This window comes from Eriocheir sinensis, chromosome 25, assembly GCF_024679095.1.
Source record: "Eriocheir sinensis breed Jianghai 21 chromosome 25, ASM2467909v1, whole genome shotgun sequence".
In the NCBI taxonomy this organism is placed as follows: Eukaryota; Metazoa; Arthropoda; class Malacostraca; order Decapoda; family Varunidae; genus Eriocheir; species Eriocheir sinensis.
This window is the reverse complement of record NC_066533.1, coordinates 9126644-9148514: the sequence shown is the minus strand read 5'-3', so window position 1 is coordinate 9148514 and position 21871 is coordinate 9126644. Positions and strand designations below refer to the sequence as shown.

The following is a 21871-nucleotide window of genomic DNA, read 5'->3' as shown; positions in this document are numbered from 1 at the left end:
ACTAATAAGCAGTGTGCATAGTGATGAGTTTATTCAGTTTTTCCTTTTTTCAACAAGGCTGCCGAACTAAAATTACCATTACCGTGTGATTGATTGATTGATAGTTTACTGTTGCAGGTAAACAACAAGGGAGAAGGGAGGAACATGCCATCCCAACCCCCAGGCAGGACAGTGTGTGATTATACAACTATTAGTACATGTGTAGGTAGCACCATGAAACTAAAATGATACAATGGTAGGAAGGAAAGCACAACTAGGGAGGGGGCGGTACCTCCCCCTGGACAATAAGACAATAAAATGTGGGGACGGAGAACATTGCCCAAGCACTAGATGGGAATGAATAGAGATAGAGTAAATACTAGGGTTAAGATTCGTTTTAGGTCCGAATACGAATCTTTACCAATACTAGTCCTTAAAGTAGAATTCTGCAGAGATCACAGCCTTGTATAGCACGGCAGTAGTTCAGGGCTGCCACACGCGGCATCACCACGGTGCAAACTAAGGGTGTTCTTTGAGGATTTAATTCTATCCTCAAATATTTATACAAGGATGACAAATGAGGCCTCCACAGGCATTATATACTCAATACGCTTGGGAGGCAGCAGCAGATAAATACGTATATAGTAAAGTTGAGGGGCTGCGCGTGGCCACGGTGCTCATCTCCGTTACTTCCTACCATTGTATCTTTTTAGTTTCATGGTGCTACCTACACATGTATTAATAGTTGTATAATCTCACACTGTCCTGCCTGGGGGTTGGGATGGCATGTTCCTCCCTTCTCCCTTGTTGTTTACCTGCAACAATAATCTATCAATCAACATTGACACGTGAACCTGCGGCGGATATTGCGCCATCACGCCGAGACACATCTACCATCCCGAAAAGGTGAATGAGCAGCTAGAGGTGCAAACCACTTCAACGCGGAGGCCCTTAATACGTAGGTATACACTTCTTCATTAAACCCATATATGAGGGTGAAAGTAAGAAAACTTAACAAGTAACATGTTTTATTTGTGGAATGTGTAAATGATACAAAATTTGATGATCTCTTTATATAAATTCTTCTACCTTACTATGATTAACAATAAACTCATTTAAATCATATACCCATAATACAGCCTATTAAAATATCAGCAATTACACTAGATGTAAAGCTATCATTCATATATGTGTTCCTTTCTATACATATCTTAAGAGAGTCAGAGGAGAAAGATTAATTGCTTTGGCAAATATAAGTATATACTATAATGCCATGTATATAATGAAAATAGTACTTAAAACTATATGCTCTTTAAATCATATAGCAATCAACAGCTATAATAGTATTTACATTATAAAATGGACATTGCAAATCACAATACTGTGGGTTCCAGCTTTTAACATGATAAAGCAGTATTAGAAAAAAAAAAAAAAAATGCTTGAAATTTGGAAACCCTCAAGTGCATACATTTAAGTATACATGTATAAACAAAACTTAATATCATACAGATGCACTGTTGACCATTAATCCCCTTCACACACTAGCTCCAGATTTATGTGTTGTTAGCGGCTTGAAAACTGCATTACTGAAAATCTGCAATACTGAGGCCACAGATGTGTCAGTACATGGCTGAGCAATACGTGTAAGAAATAAAATTCACCCAACTCAAGTGGGGGATATTCTGGACATTCAGGACAATGGCAGACATTTGTGACTGGGTTTTCTGGGAAAATAAGTGACACAAGCAAACTTTATAGTTAAAAAATGTCCATGCAAGGGGAGGCAGTGTCCAAGTGGTCAGGGTGCAAACATGGTGATCCTAAAGACCCAGGTTTAAGTCCCACTGCGAGCAGCTGACAATTTTCAACCACTGTCAAGTAGCAGAAGATTATCCACATGCTGTTCAGATCTTCAATCAACCCCAACTTCAGTCATGAGGAGCACTGGGGGGCAGCACGGGCCAAACAAGTCATATATCATGGCAGCCACTTAAAATAAAACTCATCCATACCACAACAGTCTGGAACCATCCACCAGGCCCCTCAAGAGAGCCTACAGGCTCTATGGGCAACATGGAAAAAGTCTCATAAATGTATGGAATTGGTATTATTGTCCAGAATGCCCCTATCTGACATCAACTTGAGTAAGGCAGCAAGCTGTCACTGACTGATGTTTAATTTCCATCTTGCTATCTGACGTCTCAATTTATACAGCACTAAGACAGACAGACTTTTTGCCTAAGGATACTGAGTCTGACCTACATCTTAATTCATCCAAGGCAACTACCTGTCAATACAATCCTGACAACACTGGAAGAATGAAGCACTGAGTTGCACTAGAAACGAAACTTAATGAATCCATCTCCATGCATACAAAATATCACAGTTTCAAAATACAATGCACAATACTAGAAAAAAAGGCACCATTTGTCAAGAGAGGATGTTTGCCAATTCATATGCACCATAATGATCAGTGCTCACATCAGAAAAACACGTTCTGGAAAATTTAGCTGAGGTTTATATATAAGTTAAAAATAAATAAATAAAATAAAATTAATAAATAGAATAAAACAATAAATTTTTATTGTGATAGTAGTTATAATTCATACCTCACCTCCATTTTCCTAGAATGAGTACTAATTGGAATGGAGTGTACAAATTGGCGTACATACCCTATCTCTTTCTGCTGCCCCGTAAAACACAGAAAACTTCCTTCTGTGTGCAACCTCATGCAATAACCTCAAAGCCATTCTCGACCTCAAAGTGACTGACAACGTGGGACTCGAAGGACTCTTGGGGTATAACTCTCGGGAAGACAGCATTGCACATGGGACACACCCGCTCGTCCTCCTCCTCCAGGGTGGGGTCGGGTGAGGTGCTGACCGTGCGTGTGTCTGGCCTCGTGTAGTCACCCTCCCGCCCTTCATCGTCACTCATCTGAAGGAAAGAATATCACAGTCTAATATTTGTTTCACTTATGAGGGAAAGTAAAATGTTAAGTCAAATCATTCTATTCAAGTTGGAGTCTTTTTTATTTAAAATATCTATCAGACTGCTTCCTGTTTGTCCAGAAAAGTTAAAAATTAACAATCAATTTAAATCCTATTCAAGTTGACTTCTAGTTGTTGTAGTCCTCTTCATATAATTTTGCAAGTTATTAGTAACAATTTATAAACAAACTTTTAGGAGTCAAGGTTTGTTTTTTAGCTTATATGCAATTTAATATATACAGCTTGTTTAATTATCATATTGCTGTGTAAATTGAAATATAAGAAAGACTCATGTAAAGCATCAGACAGCGTACCTGCACCTGTCTCCAGTCAAAGGGGCTCTGGGGCCTCTCCTGCACCCCAGGGCTGGGCTCCACCAAGATGTTGTTGTCCCCTCCACTCTCTTGTCTCGTGCTCTCAAGTCTGGCTCTGCTTGCGAAGAGCCTTTATTAAACTCACATATCTTCAGAAATTGTTTATATAAAGACTAGGTATTGGAAGAAGGACTTTAAAGTCATTAAGTTCAGAATGACAAGCTCAACAAGTCATACAAAGACAACTCTCACCCAGATGAGCCTCCAGCAGACACAAAATTTGAGGGAAGAACTGATCCACAGGTGGCCAGTCTACTGTGACAGACTCCCTCTTCATTGGCATTGTCCAGATGGCTGTGAGTGGAGGCAATGAGAGTGAGTGTGGAGAGGTCTCGATCCCTCTGTCCTAGTGTCCCATCCTTATTGCTGATCGTGAGGCTTCTTTCAGCGGCTGCATCAGAACTACCTGTGAGGGTGATTAAGGAACCATGTAAATCTACCAGACATTTTTTATATATTATTTTATTTGACTCTTTTGATGTCATTATATGATGAGACATTAAAAAAAAGCAAATCAGCATATTTATGTACGACAAGATTAAGTACGTACTTAGAACAATTCATTTTGCTTTTTATCTAATACAGTACATTTACTACCTTATACCTATTAACACCTTTGGATATCACAGATTTCTGGATATACCAATCTGGTGTACACTAGCATCAGACAGAAAGAGGTGGAGAACGTTGGGAAAGGTCATTGTCCTGCCGTGGACTAGTAATGGCTAAAGATGATGATGATGTTCCCCCAATGAGTTAGTTATATAGAAGGTTTTCTGTACTACAACCAAGTCCAGCAACTGACAAAACAATTCTTACAATGTCAACAGCTTCAAAAACTGTTCCTTTAGGCTATACTATCAAGTTTTTATATGTTTTTCCCCACACGGGAAAAAGAATGTGACCAGATATACTTTTTTCGTCAACATATTATTATGACTCATAATCTAAAATTATTTGCAGCCATGTACTTCATGTGCTATGGGACAGGCAGAAAAAAAAGCCATTATAAGCAGGTTAGAGGTAAAAAGAATGAAGTAGCTGACACAGAGTGAGTATTGTTTGAATGATGTGTGTGAACTAACAAACACAGCCTGGGTTGCAATGCACTGTACCTGTTTGGCTGCTGGAAGAGTGTGGGAGGGAGTGTATGATAGGGGAGAGGAGCAGCAAGCTGTGGTTCTGGTCTTGCAGACGGGAGAGGAGTTCTTTCATTTTCCGGGTGGCTGCCTGCACCTGCTGCTCCTCCTCACTCAAACCACTGCTCCAAGGGGAATCAGAATCAGGAAGTTCATTGCTGCTGACCTGTGTAAAGAAGCCATGTCAAAGTTAAGGGTAGTATTCAGGAAGTCACAATAAGTCGCCTATACTGCCGTGTGGATGCAATAGAAAACTAGACACTTGGGCATTCAACTTATTACTCTCATGGATACTTTAATTTCTAACTCCCCTCTCAACGGGCATGAATAGTCATGCTAAAGAAACCTAGATGTTGGTACTTTGGAGAATTGAACTGAGTAATGAGAGTAAAATACCATCAAAATCAAGAGAGAAAATCAAACTTTAATTTGACATTTCCATTTTATATCTAAATAAAATTACTGAGTTTCTTTTTTTCTAGTAGGAGTACTAATTGCTTAGGTATGATATGAATTGACAATCATATTCTACCTTAATTTCTGACTCCCTGTTCAACCTTTATGGATACATTTTTTATTTTTAATGTTTTGGCCTATGGCACCAGTGGGCTTTCCTGGTGGGGCCTGATGGTCGTCCCCAGCTCCATTATGGTGCAGGCAAGTGTTTATAGAGGTGCCATCTTGCTTGGCTCCTGCTGCCCCCTGGAGCTCATCACTAATCCTCTTTTTAGAAAGAGAATCTAGAGTCCGGGTTGATAGGTGGTCTTCAGGACAACATGTAGGTAGTCTTAAGCAACTTGGCGGTGACTGAAAAATCCCAGCTTGTGGCGGTGGGAGAGAACCCACTTCCTCCTGGATGTGGCGTCGGCACGCTAACCACTCAGCCACAGCCTCCCTGCTTCACTTTCACATCGATTATACCAATAAGAAAGAGAATAATCACCTCCTCATAACCATCAATGGTGTTATCTCTGTAAGATGGATGGAATTTGGCTGTCAGGTCTTCAAAACTGTCTGGACCATCTGAAACGAGGAAACAGATGCACTTTTCAAATCTTTGTCAATCCAACTTTCACTGGTCTGAAAAATACCAATAGTCTGAAGGCTGGAATGCTAATACTATAAATATGCACTCATTACATTGATTTGGGCTGACATATAAGAGTCTGACATAGGACTTCTGACATCCTGCTAATCGGGACAGTAACAGGTTCTAACAAACAGGCTTTTATGGCAATAAAAAAAGACCTTGTAGCCAAACCTATGGGGGGAAGAGCCTTCGTCCGTGAGCTGGTGGCCAGCTCTGAGGCAGAGGCAGCCAGCGAGGCGCCACCTGGCAGAGCCTTCACCTGTGTGGCGATGAGACTCAGCTTCTCCTTGAGTCTCCGGTTTTCATTGCTCAAGTTATTCACCTGAGGATAGGGGAGGGACAAAGAGGAAAGGTGTTGATATATATTTTTTTTTTATTTTGATATTGCTTTATTACTTCAACAGATAAAATGTGTGATTGATGGAAGAAAACACATATGAGAAGTTAACATGTAAAGGTTTCCATGAATTCTGACACTGCTTCATTACTTCAGTATAAAGAAAATGCATGCTGGGATCAAGTATTGTATTTTTCAATCTTCAAGAATCCTCAGCTATTATTGTCTTGTAAAAATGAGGATAATCTTACACCTCTTTCTGGAGAGTTTACAGTTGTATAGCCCTCCCCCTTCTCCATCTCCCTCTCTACATTACCAACCTGGACCAACTGATTTCCGCAAATGAGCAACACAACTAGACACACTCACCTGCTTGGAGAGTCGTCTGTTTTCCTGTGAGGTCCTGGCCAGCTGTCTCGTGAGGCTCATGTTCTCTGACGTCAGTGTGGAAAACTTCTCCTTGAGCGTGCAGCACTCCTGATGCTTTGAGTGTATCTCTTGGTTCAGCTGTAAATTCTTCTCTCTAAGTTTTATACTGTTTTCCTGATCAGGTGATAAAAATGCATAATTCAAATAGCAGCAGTGAGAATACTATCATGGGATCCAACTTCTATTAAAGCACCGAGAAACATACAGCCCCAGTTCCTTGTTTAGTTTGGTGGTGAAAGCCAGAAAACTGTACCAAGCATGCATGTGTGAACTATTTCATCATCAATAGGCTTAAGTGAGAAAACTAACCGGCTAGCACAGAACCATGGTTTAATGCCAAAGCTTTAAGAAAAATAATAGTACAGAATTACCTCAATTTACCAGACTTGGAAAATCTAAGGTTCAGGAAATCCAAACAAAAATTAGAAATCTGAGCAGTCTTAGGAAATTCATACATGTCCACACTTGCACAGTGCGTGTCTGAACTTGTCAGTCACCGGCTGTATGTCTTATTAACTGTGCTCTTTTTGTTTTACTTGGTGCCTAATATCAATATATACAGTGTTTCATATAGCTTCTGTGTATTTACAGTAGGTAATCATATCTATCAATAGCCACATCTAATTTACCATGATTACCATACCAGTTAATATCATGCACTTTTTTGATCCTGGAAAATTGGATTTTTGGCAATTTTGAACATGGCATCCATCCTTAAGTCCATTAAATTGAGGCCTTACTGTATACTGTACACAACTTAATTATCTGAATACCAAACACCCATATGGCTCAAACTGACTATTCTAGTTGCTCTTCAAGCTGCTAACACACCCACTCCCAACCTGAAGTCCTGAAGGGCTGGAATCTGTGGTCTTAAACTTTATATTCTCCCCAAGAAGATAACTTGGAAAACAAAGCCTGCACGTCTGAAACAGATGTCCTCATATCACTGCCAGTGTGCATAGCTGGTGAGGGTAAGCTACTGTGTGTTCCAGACTGTCACAGTGATGCACATAGCCTTACATATATTCAGACTTTTGTATTAGCACCACTGGTAATGTGGGCCCTAATCCTGGTTAAGTGCCTTTAAATAATTGTAATATAAAGGTGTCATTGACATCTTTTATTATGTATAGGAGGTAGGGAACAGGACAGGCAAATATATAAGAAATAATTCCAAATTCCTGATGAAAAAAAAAAAAAAAAAAAAAAAAAATGGGGGGGGGGGGGGGGGTGTTATGTAGAGCTATGTTTATTATGAGGATATCCTGGTATACAACTTTCTTACTTTCAATAACTGAAATCAGAATAAAAGAATGTTTTTGTGATTATGTAAAGCTATGTTCACCGTGAAGATAAATGCTGTCATAGATTATATGGTTTTCCCTCTTTCAGTCATTGTTAGACACCATTTAACCCTATAAAACAGCACATGCTCAAGCAAACTACTAGCTACTAAGTACCTGCAGTTTCCCAATTTCTCCAAAAAGCTCAGATTTTCCTGTAATGAGCCTTTGATTATCATCTTCAATGAGGGCCATTTTCTTCTGAAGCTTGTGGTAACGTTCCTTCATGTTTCTGAGAGCAACCTGAGGTGCACGGAGGGAAAGATAAACAATGTGTGCCGGGGTGAGGGAAGGAAGGTTAGGTTTACAAGGGACTCATACCAGGAAATTAAAGTTTAGGTATAAAGATGAACTCTGTCAGGGCAAAGTAATGGTCACAACTTATTTTGACAACAGTTCATTTTTATACCTCAAAATTTCCAGGCTAGTTTTTCTATATGAGCACTAAATTTATTTGTGCATTCAAATTTGCAAGCAATTCAATGGAAGTGCTGCAGCTACATCAATGTCACAAACTGATTTTGATGAAAATATTTCATCTATGGAAACAAACAGGAATGTGTGCTTCTAGACAAGTCACTAAACTAGGGTGAGACATGTGTGCATTTTTTTTTCTTCCTTTAGTGTGCATGTGTCTGAGGCCTATTGAACTGAAGGAGGAGGAGGGGGTAAAGGAGGAGGGGAAGAGTGTGTTTAGTAGGGGATGGAAGATGATGGATGAAAGAAGGTTGCAGAGGAGGAAAAGAGTGAAGGTTCATAAAGGTTGGGAAAGAGAGTAGAAAGGTCAGAAGAGGAGAAAAAATATGCTTGATAAGGGAAGGAAAGACCAGTGTGAGGAAAAGGAAAAGGTGAGAGAATGTGTGTGTGTGTGTGTGTGTGTGTGTGTGTGTGTGTGTGTGTGTGTGTGTGTGTGTGCAGTACATCCACTACCATGCACTGTACAAGCCCATTGCAGACAGTATGGTGACATGAGTGAGGAAAGTCTATGGCACAAATGATATTGATTCATGTGAAAAGTAAATGTACAAAATAAGCTAGAGTATCAATTCATGAAGCTATTATTTTTCAAAACTTCCTTATCATCAATATTAACAAATTAGCATACCTACGGTACATAAAATAAGGAGTCCTGTACATAAAAAAATTAATTTCCATACACATTATGTTAATTTACAGAACACTTACATCAAAACTGGAAACTAAAGGCACAGGTCAAACAAATGTAAATGCTTGAAAGAGACCTATATTATGTATACAGGCTGCAGCTGCTGCTAATGGTGATGATGAAATAAGGGAACAAATTAAAATCATCAAATATGTAAAATGGAAGCCAAGGGCACTTACTTGGAGGGCATAAGTGGAACCTGAGGCATCAATGTTATAGTTGGGTGACGGCTCAGGGGTGCGGGGGCTGGTGGCGGGGCTGGTGGAGGAGTACGGGGAAGCACTGCCCCCAAGTACACGGCTGTACAAACATTAGGGGGCATGTTAGAGTATGAGAAACAACATCAAGTGACAGTAAGGTGGTAGAAGTTAAAAGTGCCTCTCAAGTGATGTAACCCATTGAAAAAAGAAACTACAACAACACATAAAAGAAAATGGAAGTAGGGGACAGTGCAAAGCTTCTAAAAAGTCCAACGAATGAAACAGGATTGTCAGGGTTGCAGTTCTTCCATCTAATTACGCTACTTCTAAAGTACTTCCACATGATAATTCAATAGTTGTAGCTTTATGTATATCTATTTCCTTTAATTCTGCAAATGATGTAGTAAGATTATGTGAAAATTCAATGTTTTTAATGTTAAGCAATTTTATGTATGTCCACTGGTGGCCCCCCAAAATGGCTCAGCTACAATAAAATCAGGCTACAGAGAGGAGGTGCAAAGTGGGCCTCACCCAGCGGTCATGGGCTTCCTGTCTGTCCGGGGCTGTGGGGTGAGGGGTGGAGGCCGGAGGGCTGAGCGGTAGTCCTTGCTTGCTGCCTGGTACTCTGAGCTTGGAGGGTTGTACTCAAGGTTGTGTTCTGTGGGTTCCTGTGGTCCCAAAAGGCTCACGTCATGCTCAACAGGCTCAGCCATAATAAAAACTGGAATGGAGGACGGAAGTGTGTTATGACTAAAGTCAGAAGGCCACAAACATCAATTTTTAAAAAGCTAAAATAATTGATATGGAATTCTACAATCTATGTTTTATAGCACTGCTATAACTGGCTTTTTCAATTTAAATTTATACTGGTGGAGCTAGGTTACCAAGTTAGAGGTTAGGTTGCTAACTAAGTGGTGAAAGGCTACCGACTAAATTGTAATAGACATTACTTATTAGTGATGAGTTAATATTGCAAGGTAGGTCACATTAGGTTAGATTATAAATTTCTCCCAACTTAAAAACCATGGATATCTGATGGAAATTAAGGTCAGATTCATCATATAAACAGAAACCTTCCCCTAAACAATAAAGGTCGGTATTATAAGACTCTCGTTTCTCATAATCAACTATATTTCTAAAGGTCAAAGAGGGGATCAATCAGGGTCTAATGAGTGTTTCTTTAGGTTCAAGCACTTTAAAAGTGACTTGTTGGGGGAGTGTGGTAACTGCCCCAACAATAGCCACTTTTAAACTGCATTATGACAGACACCTTGATTTGATTAACTAAGATACTGGCTAACTAGTTTTAAGACGTGGGGGACATTATAAGAAGTACATAAGAACATAAGAACATAGGGAAACTGCAAGAGGCCGGGTGGCCTACACAGGGCAGCTCCAGAATCCCCCCCACTACTCACTGTGGGTGAGGTGTAGTTACAGGTAGAGGCTTGATCCTCGTTATACCGGCGGTACTAGGCACGCATCCAGTACCCCGTCACCTTACTGCACCCACACCTCACTGCCACCTGTCGTCCTCGTCCATGTAGCTATCCAGTCTACTCTTAAAACAAGCTATCGTCCCTGCACTAACTATGTGATTGCTGAGTCTATTCCATTCCCCCACCACCCTATTACTAAACCAATGCTTGCCTATATCTCTCCTAAATCTATACTTTTCTAATTTAAATCCATTACTGCAAGTTCTATCCTGTGGGCTCTAGTGAATGTAAGTTTAGATGTTTCAGCCTATTTTGATATGGGAGGTTCCTCAGCCCCTGAATCATCTTGGTCATCCTCCTCTGAACTGATTCTAGCAAGTTGATGTCCATTCTGTAGTGTGGGCACCAAGTCCTCTTAATTCCCTGCTATCTATTCATAGATAAGCATTCATAGATAAGCAAGGTACAGAAGAAGGGTCAAACTAAAACTACTCCTGGTAATGCCCCAAACTCCTATGAAAGCCTAGTCAAATATGTGAACTTGGGTGACAAAATATATAGTTATACGGCCCATAATCTTAATGGAAATAGAGATGGGTTGGTTTAGTCCAGGGTTAAAAGAATCCAAATTTATCAACCCTTAGATAAAACCCCATGGAAAGAGAAATGAATAACCTTGCCCCAGTCACTCAGCACATTCAAACCACGGGCACAAATCACGTTACGTACGGGTATAGACACAGGTGGGCAGCTAGGGGCAATATTACTAAACATTTTGTCGCCCAAGTTCACATATTTGACAAGGCTTTCGTAGGAGTTTGGGGCATTTCCAGTAGTAGTTTTATGATCCTGGTGGTAGTTTGACCCTTCTTCTGTACCATGAACCTAAAGAAACACTCATTAGAACCCAACTGATCCCCTCTTTGACCTTTAGAAATAACTGGTACAAGAAACAAGTGTCTTATAATACCGACCTTTATTGTTTAGGGGGAAGGTTTCTGTTTATATTACGACCCTGGTGGTAGTCTGACCTTTCTTCTGTACCATGAACCTAAAGAAACACTCATTAGAACCCGACTGATCCCCTCTTTGACCTTAGAAAGAGCTGATGTAAGAAACGAGTGTCTTATAATACCGACCTTTATTGTTTACGGGAAGGTTTCTGTTTATATGATGAATCTGACCTTAATTTCGTGTCTTATAATACCGACCATAATCTTTCCACGTACCTTTCCTGACTCATCTTCACAAGGTCAACACATCTCCCTCATCCTGTGCTCTCTCACGCCACACACAGCATCCCGTGACTCCCTAGGCCTCCCAGCGTCCCTTTATGGCTACTAGTGTGAGCCTGTAATGGACGTGATGGTGAAATAACGAAGATCTGAGGCAAGCGAGAGTCCCTGCTTGTTGTTGTTGACGTTTGTTTTCAATGGCTTCTTTCTTCTCTCGAGGCTGCTGTGCTGATAAATGTTTACCTTTCTTCTTCCTCCTCTTCTTCTTCCTCTTTGTTTAATTTAATTGTGGTATTATGTTTAAGCTTCAGTCGTATTAGAGCTTTAGTTAACACTTAATTTTACTTCTTCAGTGTTTTGTGTTATCATCATTAAGCTTCAGTCGTTTTAAAGCTTTATATAGTTAACCCTTAATTTTACTTCTTCAGTGTTTTGTGTTATCATCATTAAGCTTCAGTCGTTTTAAAGTCTTAGTTAACACTTAATTTTACTTCTTCAGTGTTTTGTGTTATCATCATTAAGCGTCAGTGGTTTTAAAGCTTTAGTTAACACCTAAATTTTACTTCTTCAGTGTTTTGTGTTATCATCATTAAGCTTCAGTCGTTTTACAGCTTTATATAGTTAACCCTTAATTTTACTTCTTCAGTGTTTTGTGTTATCATCATTAAGCTTCAGTCGTTTTAAAGCTTTATATAGTTAACACTTAATTTTACTTCTTCAGTGTTTTGTGTTATCATCATTAAGCTTCAGTGGTTTTAAAGCTTTAGTTAACACTTAATTTTACTTCTTCAGTGTTTTGTGTTATCATCATTAAGCTTCAGTCGTTTTAAAGCTTTAGTTAACACTTAATTTTACTTCTTCAGTGTTTTGTACGTGTTATCATCATTAAGCTTCAGTCGTTTTAAAGCTTTAATTAGTTTGTTATCATATTTAGAACAGTTCTACTTCTTCAGTGTTTTGTGTTATCATATTTAAAACAGTTCTACTTCTTCAGTGTTTTGTGTTATGACATTTGCAATGGATGTATTTTTATCTGTATATTTACTCTGTACAATTAAATAAAAAGAAGCTGTAAAGGCAAATGAATAGATTAAAACTGCCCTAAATGACTGTAATAAGGAAAACGATTATAAATGAATGAAGTGACAATGACGCTTGGCTGTATTTTTTTATAATTTGCTCTTTACTATGGACAAAAGGAAGCTGTAGAGTCAAATGAATAGATTAAAACTACCCTGAATGACTGTAATAAGGAGAAACAATCATAAAAGTGACGTACAATGAATGAATGACGTTTGGCTGTATTTTATAATTTGCTCTTTACAATGGACAAAAAGAAGCTGTAGAGTCAAATGAATAGATTAAAACTGCCATGAATGACTGTAATAAGGAAAGAAGTGACAATGAATGAATGACGTTTGGCTGTATTTTATAATTTGCTCTTTACAATGGACAAAAAGAAGCTGTAGAGTCAAATGGATAGATTAAAACTGCCCTGAATGACTGTAATAAGGAAAACTACCATAAATGAATGAAGTGACAATGAATGAATGACGTTTGGCTGTATTTTATAATTTGCTCTTTACAATGGACAAAAAGAAGCTGTAGAGTCAATAGATTAAAACTGCCCTGAATGACTGTAATAAGGAGAAACAACCATAAATGAGGGAAAAACAACACTAATAACCGTTTCTCTCGCAAGTTGCCAACCGCGAAAAACAAACCAACGGCCCCCTCTCTCCTCCCCTCACCTGTTGATTTACCGTCCACTTACCTGTGATTTGAATTGAACTGTGCTTCCAGGTGTAACATATTAGCCATATAAACACCTAGTCCACCTGCCAGCACCTAAGTGACACGGTAAAACTCTTTAACCTCTGTGAAATATCAGTTCGAAGAGGCAACACTACGGATCCATTGACTTCATTTGTGTGTGTTTCAATTTGTGTTGAAAGTTAGCTGTCAGTTGTTACGTTTTGCCTGTTATATGCATTGCCTAGGCGTGTTGGGGCTGTGTTGCCGTTTATAGGGACTAGATTGTTACCGTGTGAGTGGTTGGTAAGGTGAGGTTACTGTTTAGGGGAATCGGTTACCATTTGAGGGCTAGCCAGGCTCTCAACTTAAGAGAAATAGGTTATCACTTGTTTGTTACGTAGTTAGGTTACTGTTTAAGGGACAAGGTTACCATTTGAGGGCTAAGCAGTTAAGGCAGGCTACCAACTAAAGGAGAATAGGTTAGGTGGTTAGCTTAATTAAGGCAAATTGGTTACCATTTGAGGGCTAGGCGGTTAAGGCAGGCTACCAATTGAAGGGAAATAGGTTACACTTTTTGTTTGATGGTTAGGTTACTGTTTGAGAGAGGTTTAGCTTGTATTTGAAGGGACAGGCAAAGTACATGGTCTTTTTCCGAGACAAAATTAATAACAGGAATTACTACGGAATTACACCCAGTTCACTCCAGCAATTAAGTGTGCTATCATCACTGATAACCATTCCCTTTGCAGTTACTCGTTTATGAGGTTAAGCAATAATCAGTTACAAATATACAGTGATAGGTTACTATTTTAGCGGGGGCAGGTTGCCACTCATAAAATGCGGAGTGGCAGTGAGTGAGTTTGCTGTTGGCCTAAGGCCCTAAGCCATCATCTTGATATGGGTGTAATTGTGTAGTTTTGTTATGTAACCTATCTAGGAATGGTAAGCTATTGTTGATAAATTAATAATTCTAGATAGAGGAAAGAAAAAGACTAATTAAACTCTTCTGGAGACAAGTAGACATTGCACTACACAATGAGCCAAAATTATATGAAAACTGAAAGTAGAGACTGTGTAGGGGTGTGTTAGATTTCCAAGTGATAGGGCTAGGCTAGCGTTTGAATGCATATGGTTACTATTCAATGTGATTAAGTTTCTTAAGGGTTAGGTCACCATTTAAGAGGACTAAGTTAGTAAGTAAGGACTGCAGTAAATTCCATTACATTTTTTGGTGAGCATTGAGTCAATGCCCAGAGTAATATAACAACATGGTGCAGATATTTCCCATTTGTCTTACTGCCCAGGGAAGGTAAATTTTATCTCAGCTATCTCCCTTTCAGCTATGGCTACAGAGTGCAGTGAAGATCCAACTCTCCAGTGCCATTTCAAGGGCCATCGGGACTTGGTGACAGCACTGCACTTCCACCCTAATGGCACTCAGCTGGTGTCCTCCTCCCTTGACCAGACACTCATGCTGTGGAACTTCCGCCAGCACCACCGAGCATACAGGTGATTCATCCTGGGGGACGCATTTGAGACTTGTTAAATTGGTAATGGAGGATATGATGCTGACTGCTGCAAGAGTGTATATATTTCAAATAGAAGGACAGTGGCACTAGCGGGACTACTAGAGAAATCTAGAAGACTATGCCCAAACTGAGTACACCAGGAATTATTCTTTTGCATGTTGTGTCGTAATATGAAGAAGGATCTACTTAAATGAACTGCAGTATCTGAAATGGTAAGAATTTGAAAGAAAACTGTCAAGAGTAAACATTCATCTATAGAGCTATGATAACATCCATCCTATACACAAACCACCAACTAATGGGACCAGGAGCTGGCTGTGTGTGTGCAACTTTTTTAGGTGAAGATTCTTATAAGTTCCCATTCCTCAGGTTCATTGGCCACACAGACACTGTCAATGATGTCCGCTTCTCACCCAGTGGCAACCTTATGGCCTCAGCATCCCGGGATCGCACTGTTCGTCTCTGGATCCCAAACATTAGAGGTATAAGGGGATTCCACAGGGCTTTTGGGGTGTTTGGTTTAATCTTTTTTGTCTATATATCTGAGTCCATTTCCTTCAAAGGGGTTGTATAGTGCCAATATCCTCCGCTAATAATTTGTCCAATGTATGGTATGTTCCCTACATCTCATAGTCCCTTGGGGGATGTTTCATTAAGTCTGTATTTTTTTACCTCTTTATGTATGTCTGTTTTTAATTTTACAGGTGATTCAACAACGTTCCGAGCCCACCAGTGCAATGTACGGACTGTGGACTTTTCTCCAGATGGCCAACAGCTTGTGTCTGGCTCTGACGACAAATCCATCAAAATCTGGACTGTACACAGGCACAAGTTTGTTTGCTCTCTTACCACGCACACTAACTGGGTATGTTTGTTGCTCATAGATTTTGTTGATGGTCAGAACGAGATGAACAGACAAATTATCATAAAACTGTCGGTGACATACAGTAAGATGCTAAAGAGTACGAGTGTTTGGTGGATTATATGTGAATATACACGCTTGTTTGGTTGAGTGACAGTTCCTTTTACTCTTGCCATTTGATAGGAAGCCTGTTTGATTGGCATTTTTCTCTCTTTCAAATGTTAACCCTGGCTGAGTGGCACTTCTCTCTCCCCTCCCTATATAAATTCTCTCTAGACATAAAGCCTTGTCGAGTGGCGCTTTACCTTCCCCAGTTGCCATTAAACCTAGTCGAGTGGCACCTCTTTTCCCTCTTGATATGAAGCCAGGTTGAATGGCACTTCTCTTTCCCCTCTTGACATAAAGCCTGGTCGAGTGGCACTTCCCTCCCCCCTTCTTGACATAAAGCCTGGTTGAACAGCACATCCAATTTCCCTTCTTTTTAGGTGCGCTGTGTGAGGTTTTCACCAGACGGCCGGATGCTGGTGTCCTGTGCTGATGACAAGACAGTCCAGCTGCATGACACCCTCAATGCCACGATGCTGTACTCCTTCCCTGAACTCAAGAGCTCCTGCACCTATGTGGCCTTCCATCCCTCGGGCTCCTGCATCGCCTCTGCTAGCAAGGAGGGGGCTGTTAAGGTGGGGATCTCTGCACTGACTTTATTTTTTCCCAGTAAAGGAGCAAAACCAAAGTATGAATGAAAACTATAAGAAAGTAGTAGAATATGCTGAACTGATGATAGGTTTTAGTAATTATTTATTTATGTATTTATTAATATATCCATTCATGTTTTTTTTTCAAAGAAAGACAATCTCTGAGGAATCTCTTTGCCTTGATGCTGAGTTGAATAGTTTTTATTTTTATTTATTTATATAAATCATTTATTATGAGGAGACAGCAAGGAAAAAATGCCTGGAATGAAATGGAATCATTATCATACCTATTTATTTCATCAGGTGTACGACATCCGGACACGCAAATTACTGCAACATTATGACTTCCATGAAGAGCCAGCCACATGCCTCTCCTTCCATCCCTCAGGTGTGTGTGTGTGTGTGTGTGTGTGTCCTGCTGAATCCCATATTGATATTCAAAGGGCCACAGACTAAACTTTCAGGTATGGTTTTCCAGTTATTTATTTATAGATCTATATGACAAATTTATTCCTTATTTGGACATGTCACAGCCTTGAGGGTCAACTTTTACCTGAGATCTGTACCGTCTCCGCCAGTTCTTCTCCCCTGCACAGTTGCTATCCATTTACAGGAGCCTTGTCCACCCTCGTATGGAGTATGCATCTCATGTGTGGGGGGGGGTCCACTCACACAGCTCTTCTTGACAGAGTGGAGTCAAAGGCTCTTTGTCTCATCACCTCTCCTCCTCATACTGATAGTCTTCTACCTCTCAAATTCCGTCTCCATGTTGCCTCTCTTTCTATCTTCTATCGATATTTTCATGCTGACTGCTCTTCTGAACTTGCTAACTGCATTCCTCCCCCCCTCCCGCGGCCCTGCTGCACACGACTTTCTACTCATGCTCATCCCTATACTGTCCAAACCCCTCATGCAAGAGTCAACCAGCATCTTCACTCTTTCATCCCTCACACTGGTAAACTCTGGAACAATCTTCCTTCATCTGTATTTCTTCCTGCCTACGATTTGAACTCTTTCAAGAGGAGGGTATCAGGACGCCTCTCCTCCCGAAATTGACCTCTCTTTTTGGACACTCCTTTGACCTCTATTCAGGAGCAGTGAGTAGCGGGCTTTTTTTTTTATATCTTTTTCCTTACGCCCTTGAACTGTCTCCTTTGCTGTAAAAAAAAAAAAAAAAAAAAAGTGAAATGCTGCATTGCATTATGATAAAAGGTTGCCCTTTGCAGGTCACATCCTGGCAACCTGCTCAGCAGACAAAACTCTGAGGCTACTGGACCTGCTGGAAGGCCGCCCCATATACACTCTGCATGGCCACCAGGGCCCCGTCACCTGCTGCTGCTTCTCTGAGAGTGGGGAGCATTTTGCCTCAGGAAGCAAAGACAAACAGGTCAACCAAACTCCTTCTTATTGTAACTAGTAAATGATCCCTGATTGCTTAACACTGTTCACAGTAGTACACAAAACAAACCAAGGCATTGAACCCTGCCCCCTGAAAAGATTCTATTTTTTAGATGCTGCCCTGAGCAAAGTGCTTTGCTCAAGTGTTGCAGTGTTAATGATATGTTTACAATCTAATACCTAATTATTCCACAGGTGATGGTGTGGAAAGCTAACCTGAAGTCAGTGGAGCCCTGCGAGAACTTAGAAGTAGTAGAAGAGGAAGAAGGAAGAGCCTGCAGCCCACTGAATGTAACAGCCCAGGTGCCTATCAATGGCCAAGAGGAGACAGAGGAGGATGACGATGCAGTGGTTGTGGAGGAGTGTGGTGACAGGGAGGAAGGGGAGCACCAGGAAAGGCCAAGAGTTGATGCTCACTATGACCAGATGCAGAGAAATGAGGTATAATGCTTCATTTCTTAATTATATTGTCTGTTGTGTTATGTTTTTAATTATTTTGATTGAAGCCATTTTGGCTCCACCTGGGTTGCAGAAAATAGGGTAAGGTTAGCCAATGAAGGACGGGTGACATTTTTTTCCAGCTGCCAGGCAAATGACAAGTGATGTATTTTTACGGACTGCCTTTCGTTGGCTTAATTTGACCTTGTCACAGGGATTTATTTATCAGGGTGCCTCCCAGGCTAATACACAACTCATCACCTCAGTCCTCACTCTTCCCTTGACAGCAGACACAGCTGCATGTGCATCTTTTGTTTCTCTCGCATCTGATTCTTTGCAAAAAATTAGAAAAATGAGAAGTAGGAGTAGCCACTCCCCACCACCCCACTTCACACACCACTTTGAACACAACCCTGCTATGTACAGAAAGTTACTCCACTTCATCACTTTACAGCAATACCACTTGATCTTGAGATTTTGGGTTTGAGGCAGATTGAAGAGGAAGAATGGATTAGTGTAATGAAATTAAGTTTAAAGCTATAGGGACAACAAATAAAGGTAAAAGAAAGCAAAGAAAAAGTTTCATAATATTTCTTTCTTTACAGCCAAGGAATATGAGGGCAGAAGATGACCTGCTGAGGAACACTCTGCAGAGATTCGACACCACTTTGCAGCACCTTGCCTCCCAGATGGACACCCTTACACAGACCTGCGTCATCCTGGAACAGCGACTCTCACTCATAGAGAATAAGGTGGCGGAGGTGGCATGCAACCAGCGGAATGAGCCATTAGAGAACAGAGGGGCTAGAGGGAACTGAAAGGGGCTCATGGATAAAATAAGGTGGCAGAGATGTCATGTAACCAATCTTTTTCTTCCTTCTCTTGACACCTTTTAACCTCTTACCCATGTTCATATAGGGTCACTGTTTTGGGGTTGTGCCTCAATGTTTAAGACCGGATGCCCTTCCTTACCTCATGCAGGGCCACTGGGGTTTGAACCACCTTGCCTTGACCTTCCAAGGCTTAATGCTCTAACCCACTAGACCACTGCAAATGTTATATAACTAATAAAAGGGACAATGAGTGGCCACTGAAGAAGAACAATTGGTGGAAGCAGCATGCAACTAGCAGTACATGAGCTAATGGACAACAGAGTGACTGGAGAGGCTGAAAAGGGGGACTTCATGGATAGAATATGGTGGCAGAAATGTTATGCATCCAACAAAATAGGGGGAAGGATACCCATTTAAAAAAAGTGATGTGAAAAAATAAGGTTGAGACTAGAATACATAGATGAGGATAGTGTGCCTCCATGATGCAGTGGTTGGTGTGCCTAGTTGTGAATCATGGTCCCAGGCTCAGATTCCAGACCAGCAGTCGCAGTTGGTTCACAGCCCACCTAGCTGTTTATCCTCTTTGGGGCTTTTTAATAAGTGGGTACCTGGAGAAACCTGGAGAAGGTAATTGTAGTAATCTGAATGTTACACTGTGGTGTGTGCCCTGGGATAATGGGTTATTACCTAACTTAAGCTCAAGTACCAATAAGGAGATGAGCGAGGTTACACACAGCTTAACTTATACAGCAAACTTTATCTTTTATAGTGACGGCCAATAAAGGAGAACCAAAAATACACTTCATAATTATTAGATATTTAACAAACATGATGGTGTACAAACCTTGATGTATTAGGGAGGTGTATCCACTGAACTTGGCAATGATGGTACTATATAGCTAACAGTAATCCAGTGCTGTGCCTTTAGAATAAATAAGTCCAGGATCCCTGTTTTAAAGGTGTTTGGTATGAAAACTACAACATGCCGAGGTTGATAAAGGTGAGGAAATCTTTAATTCCTTGCTACTAAAATATTTTCTGGTAGGAGGTTGATTTGTATTTTGTTAAATAATTGGGTAAATGTTTGAGAATAAATACAAAGAAAGGAAATGTGTGAGTTTCAATAAATGCCAAGAAAAAAGTAAGTGATCATAGTAAAATAAATGCACCTTGAGGTATTACTTACGGTAACTATGCACATATACATATGATTAAGTAGACTGCAATGTAAACATACGAGTCAAAAAGGCATTTTAAAAACGGCACGTTGGCTAGCGTAAAATGAGTCACTTTTCTTAAAATTGTTATTAACTATCCATTCAGTCGTACACGATAATAATTACGGTACCTGGAAGTAGAACAAAATAATAAGTAAACAAACACCAAGTAGAACTGATTATTTATTTTTATTACAGCCAACACAAGCAGAGGTATGATAGACCGTCGCTTGAGCAGTGTGCGTTGCCCGTCCATTGCCAGAAGTCACATTACGGCAGGGGTGTAAAACTGACAGATTTTCCATAGTTCAGTACAGCACGGGCGTCATCCTTGTGCCCGGGGAGTGATTGTTAAGTAAAGTATTAGGCGCAAGAGGAGAAAAGGTGAAAGTGCTTGTGAAGATCGAAAAGTTGAGGAAAACTTCAACCGACCGCGAGACTAACAGGTAAGAAACATGAGAGAGAGAGAAGCAGAAATAACGCGCCGATGCCTCTTTCCCTACACGCCAACTGCTCTCCTCTTGTCATAGTTATTTTCTACTAGCCTTCAACCCTGCCAGAAAACAATAGTAAATAGTGTCGATATGAAAAGGAGTTTGAAAGCTCTCATTAACAAAAACCCGCGGCCCACCCCAGCTAAAATACTACAGAAGTATCCATGCGCGTTTGCCACGACCTCACTCAGGGTCACTAAAAGACAGATGAATATTATATAATGTAAGCCAAACACCACCTCCCCTCTCCCCCCTCCTTTGTTTTCACATTTCGTCGCATTTGGCATTTGGACATACGGTTAGTATTCATTTGCACAACGAATGATGTCTCAAAACACTCAACTGAACAAAGATAAACTGATGGAAGAAAAATTCCTTCCCCAAAACTAAGAAACGGCAATGAAAGGAATAAATACCGAGAATGTAACAACTCAGTCAGTGTGTGTTGCTGCTGAACCCGCAACGCGCGGAGCAGGAGACAGGGACAGAAGTTTATTTGTTTTTTTTTATTTCAGTTGACAAACGAATAAAAAAGTGTAAATATACTGACATGCGGGATATAAAATTTTAGGCCATTAGTTCGTTTCAAGTTTACAGACAAAAAAGTAAAAAACAGTATTAAGTATAATGGCATGCGTAGTATTAAAATAAGGTGGCCCAGTGGTTAGCGTCTCCGCCTTACGTGCCGGCGAGATGCTGGGGCGTATAGATTGGAGTCCTACCCGGTGCCATTGGGAGTGGAAAGGTTGGGCTCTTTCCGTCACCCCAGCCCCGTTGTTGGGCTTTCACTTGAAGGATTGGGCATCACTACCGTCTGGGTGGTTGCGCGGCATGCACCGCCTTCCTTCCTTGGGGTATATCCCCAACGAAATACCGAAAAAAATGTATAAAAAAATAGTGAAATTTTTTTTGTTTCCTTTTTATCAG

At 40.5% G+C, this 21871-nt stretch overlaps 2 protein-coding genes across 10 annotated transcripts; one reads left to right on the top strand and one right to left on the bottom strand.

Moving 5' to 3' along the window:
* Window positions 1–990: 990 nt before the first annotated feature.
* Window positions 991–11867, bottom strand: LOC127003296 (uncharacterized). 5 transcript variants are annotated; one of them, XM_050869767.1, is made up of 11 exons: window positions 11718–11867; window positions 9581–9770; window positions 9029–9149; window positions 7802–7927; window positions 6279–6452; window positions 5744–5894; window positions 5426–5505; window positions 4459–4648; window positions 3536–3749; window positions 3284–3398; window positions 991–2916 (listed from the first exon to the last, which is right to left on the bottom strand). In XM_050869767.1, the coding sequence occupies exons 2-11, from the start codon at window positions 9760–9762 to the stop codon at window positions 2707–2709; spliced, it is 1563 nt and encodes a 520-aa protein (XP_050725724.1). In that variant the 5' UTR covers window positions 9763–9770; window positions 11718–11867; the 3' UTR covers window positions 991–2706. The 5 variants fall into 5 exon arrangements, with proteins under 5 accessions (XP_050725724.1, XP_050725727.1, XP_050725728.1 ...); XM_050869770.1 differs by having other exon boundaries at window positions 6279–6425; XM_050869771.1 differs by having other exon boundaries at window positions 6279–6416.
* On the top strand, window positions 11732–20031 carry LOC127003298 (POC1 centriolar protein homolog A-like). Of its 5 annotated transcripts, none has more exons than XM_050869774.1 (9): window positions 11732–11877; window positions 14819–14987; window positions 15377–15489; window positions 15712–15872; window positions 16355–16549; window positions 16868–16952; window positions 17791–17951; window positions 18158–18403; window positions 19006–20031. In XM_050869774.1, exons 2-9 carry the CDS (start codon window positions 14821–14823, stop codon window positions 19216–19218), a joined length of 1341 nt encoding a protein of 446 aa, XP_050725731.1. In that variant the 5' UTR covers window positions 11732–11877; window positions 14819–14820; the 3' UTR covers window positions 19219–20031. The 5 variants fall into 5 exon arrangements, with proteins under 5 accessions (XP_050725731.1, XP_050725730.1, XP_050725732.1 ...); XM_050869773.1 differs by lacking the exon at window positions 11732–11877 and adding an exon at window positions 13434–13583; XM_050869775.1 differs by lacking the exon at window positions 11732–11877 and adding an exon at window positions 13434–13652.
* Window positions 20032–21871: the final 1840 nt, after the last annotated feature.